Here is a 3,742-nt window from a genome sequence, read left to right on the forward strand (position 1 = left end):
CCGTACCCACTGTATATATATATATATATATATATATATTTGTGTGTATATGTGTGTATATATATATGTATATATGTATGTATGTATGTAAACCATACCTGCATGAAAACTACTGGAGATTTTCCTCCATATTACATGGATCATTTACGTTCACCAGCAGTACTTCTCTGACGCACAAACAACAAAGAGACTTTTGCCTTTGTCATTGTGCTTGACATCAGCCGTCCTGTGACCTCCAGGCAGTCGTCTGTATGAATGCATTTATTCCGTCCGTCTTCCCATCAGTCATCGCATGAACCTTGCTTTTTGTTTACAGCTGGGGGCGAGAGTGACTTTGAAGAGTGTGCTAATGACACGCTGAAGTGCTTTAAGCATCGTTGAGTGGACAGACAGATGAAAGAACCTCAGAACCGCCAAATCACCCGCTCGCGCTCCTCTTTCTGCAGCTCTAATTACGTTACGCTATGTAAACGCCGGCGATGATGCATCTTTGATGTCCTGCATTGGGCAGAGGGCAGATGTGCTAATGCACGCTAACAGGTCAAAGCGAACAGGCCTTTATACCATTCTGACGTCAGTATCTGATCTCTGGAGCTTTGCTTTCAAAGGTGAAGTTCATGTTTTGGGTGTTAGCAGGTAGATGCTTTCACCAGGTATTATAGTCCTGCTTGATTGAAACCGATAGATATGAAGTCGCTTGTACAGTCATGCGTGTGATATGCCTAATTTCACTCGCTGTTAAGCTTGCTAGCTGTCTCTCTGTTTGCCCTTTTTTTTGTCATTTTAGTCTCACTTGCCTGCAGTTTGGCACAGAGGAGCAGAGTTGCCGTGGAGATCTCATGCTTTGTAGTCAAACACAAAGACATCATTCTACTACTTCTATGTCTCTTTCTCTTTCTCTCTCTCGTTTGCGCTCTCCTGTTTTGTGCTCGCTCACCCACTCAGTCACCCGCTCCTTCTCTCTCTCTCTTTCTCTCTCTCTCTCTCTTTGGGCGTACGGAGGGGTAAATTACAGATTCTGATCTGTCAGAAAAGAAGATGCTGAGAAGTCCCAGGAAAGACGTGTTGCCATAGCGATGGGAATGGACTTTTTGTTTGTGTGTATGTGGGAAGAGATAGAAAGAGAATCGAAAATATACCCTGGCTTGCCAATCTAACCCGAGATTCCTTCAATATTCATTCGAAGATTTGAGATGTGCTTTTTAGACTTCCCTTTCCACTACATGTGTGACATACAATTTTGGTAGATTTTAGAGGGTGTACTATATGAAGATGGACTTTTATAGTGAATTTTGGGGATTTTCTACCATATCAGAATTAACCAATATTTATGTTTATTTTGTTTACTCTGATTAGTCTGACATTGGATTCAAATAATAATTTATTTTTTTTATTAATTATTTTATTATTATTTTTATAGCATGAAAATTTAATTAAGCATTATTGGAATCAAAAAATATAGAATTTTATTGCTAACATTTGATCCATACCAGAACACAAACAATTAAGTAGTATTCTCACACTTTGCTCATAATTTTACATATTTAAGAATGACCTGTTAAATTTATATAAATTTTCATCTCAAGCATGCTCTTCATTGACATTGACTTTTTGGTCATTAAGTACTTTAAAACTGCATGACAAAATTGTCTTTTTTTCTAATTTTTTTCACACTGCTGAAATGTATTGTTTATTTCAGTCTTTGCTCGGACCAACAAAGTTTAAACTTTTTTTCAGTGTCTGAAACAAGGGTACAAAAATCTTATAATGTAAAGATATTTTACGTTTTAAATGTAATTTATTCCTGTGATGCAAAGCTGAATTTTCAGTATCATTACTCCAGTTTTAGTGTCACATGAACCTTCAGAATTATCTATGTTCAAAGCAGTTGTACTGCTCAATATTTTTGTGGGGGGGGCGGTTTTCCCCAGAAAGTTTGAAAGAACAGCATTTATTTGAAATAAAAATCTTTTGTAACATTATAAATGTCTGACTGGCCCAAGTCAAAAGCCCGCCCCTAAATTATTCTGGTACCAAAATCTCCGTCTTTAGGATCCTTTCACCGTTTTAATTGTCACAGGGTGGAAATCGTCTGGAAAAGAAGTAATTGTACACCTCTCTTCAATAAACCAAATGCAGGTGTCTGTAGCACAAACTGTCCCGCAGGTTTAATGCTAAAGGTACTGCGTTTGTGTACATCTTAGTGTGTCTGTTTAACTGGCTGCTAACCTAGTTTCTGTGTCTCCAGGCTGCGGTTAATTAGCCTGCTGTTTGATGCCTTTGGCCGGTGACTGGTGTGATGTTTGATGTCAGGCCTTCCTGCTCTAATTACCCTCGGCCCGTGGTGCCACCCGGCTGCAGGGGTCGTCCCAGAATTCATCAGCGCCAGTCCTGGTGGTTTGTTTGTATGTGTGAGTGAGTTATTGGGTATAAAGCATTTGTTTGCAAGCTCTGCTGGTGTATGTGCAAATTGTGCAAGTGTATGTGTTTGTTTTCGGGAAGCTGCTGTGAGTTTGGGATGTATTATCCGTTTCTGTGCCACCCCCAGCCCGCACAAGGAAGGCACATGAGGGTTTTGTTATGGTGTGGATTATACGGCCTCTCAGTCCCACACAAAGACGCCTTATCTCTCAAGAGGAGCACGTACAGGCGAGGTGGGCTAATCCCGGCCCCGGGGGATGTAAACAGATTCTCTCCCGGCGTTTGATTGCTGTGCTCGTGTATGATTGGACGAGTGTAAAACTACTCATGTGGAGACAAACAGAAAGATGAAAAGAGCAAAAGAGAGACGCCTTATCTCTCAAGAGGAGCACGTACAGGCGAGGTGGGCTAATCCCGGCCCGGGGGATGTAAACAGATTCTCTCCCGGCGTTTGATTGCTGTGCTCGCGTATGATTGGACGAGTGTAAAACTACTCATGTGGAGACAAACAGAAAGATGAAAAGAGCAAAAGAGACCGTAGCAGAACAGATCTTTAGATTTGGCTGTTTCTGACAAGCTGTGCTTTAGTAATAGGTTCAGTTGTCTGTTTGAACTTGATATTTATATGATTAATATGTATGCTAAGTTAAGCATTGCTATTATTATTGCTCATACTTGGTGTTAGTAAATTGAACAGCATCTTTTTTGCTGTGTCTAGGTCATAGCTATTATGTTATTCTGACTTCAGACTGGTACAATTTAATTTGGACAAAAGAATTTGCATTTTAAAATAAATTATTGCTTTAGTCTGATGGAAATTGACTTTTAAAGTTAATGTGAACTTATTTGTGGAGACTTGAGAGTTGGCTTTTTTTTTTTTACACACACATATATACATATTCATCAAGGACACATTAAATTGCTCAAAAGTGACAGTAAAGACATTTTATAATGTTGCAAAGAGTGTTATCAAAGAATCCTAAAAATCACAGTTTTTCACAAAACTTATTTGGGCCGAATAGCAAGACAAACTTGTAGCCAATCAGCAGTAAGGGGCGTGTCTACTCATGATGTGGAGGAGAGAGCGTTCAGTGCACGGGACGGACATTAGCGAGCCGAGTGACAGAAAGATACGCTCCACTCGCATCCGGTGTAGACATTGGTAACATTGGTTTTGCTTTGTTTCACAGAACTAATCGTTGCCTGGGTTGCGTACGTATGTGTGGGGCGGACCTATCAAAATAGAGGCGAGACCCTTTTGGGGTAGGGGCGTGTTTGTTTTGGTGATTTCAAATGTCAACATTGGCTACCAGAAATCGCT

The 3,742-nt window shown here is 40.2% G+C and overlaps 1 protein-coding gene across 3 annotated transcripts in view; it reads left to right on the forward strand.

Moving 5' to 3' along the window:
• LOC107656329 (cyclin-dependent kinase 17-like) overlaps nucleotides 1–3,742 on the forward strand; it is a 73,683-nt gene that overhangs the window by 33,105 nt on the left and 36,836 nt on the right. The window contains exon 1 of one of the 3 annotated variants that reach the window (XM_016444123.1): nucleotides 2,259–2,394. The exons of the other annotated variants lie outside the window; for them this stretch is intronic. Within the exon in view, the coding sequence (XP_016299609.1) occupies nucleotides 2,300–2,394 (95 nt within the window). The 5' untranslated portion in view covers nucleotides 2,259–2,299. Of the gene's footprint in view, nucleotides 1–2,258; nucleotides 2,395–3,742 lie in introns of those variants that run through there. 3 annotated transcript variants of the gene reach the window in all.

Source organism: Sinocyclocheilus anshuiensis, unplaced genomic scaffold (assembly GCF_001515605.1).
Source record: "Sinocyclocheilus anshuiensis isolate Anshui unplaced genomic scaffold, SAMN03320099.WGS_v1.1 scaffold183, whole genome shotgun sequence".
NCBI lineage: Eukaryota > Metazoa > Chordata > Actinopteri > Cypriniformes > Cyprinidae > Sinocyclocheilus > Sinocyclocheilus anshuiensis.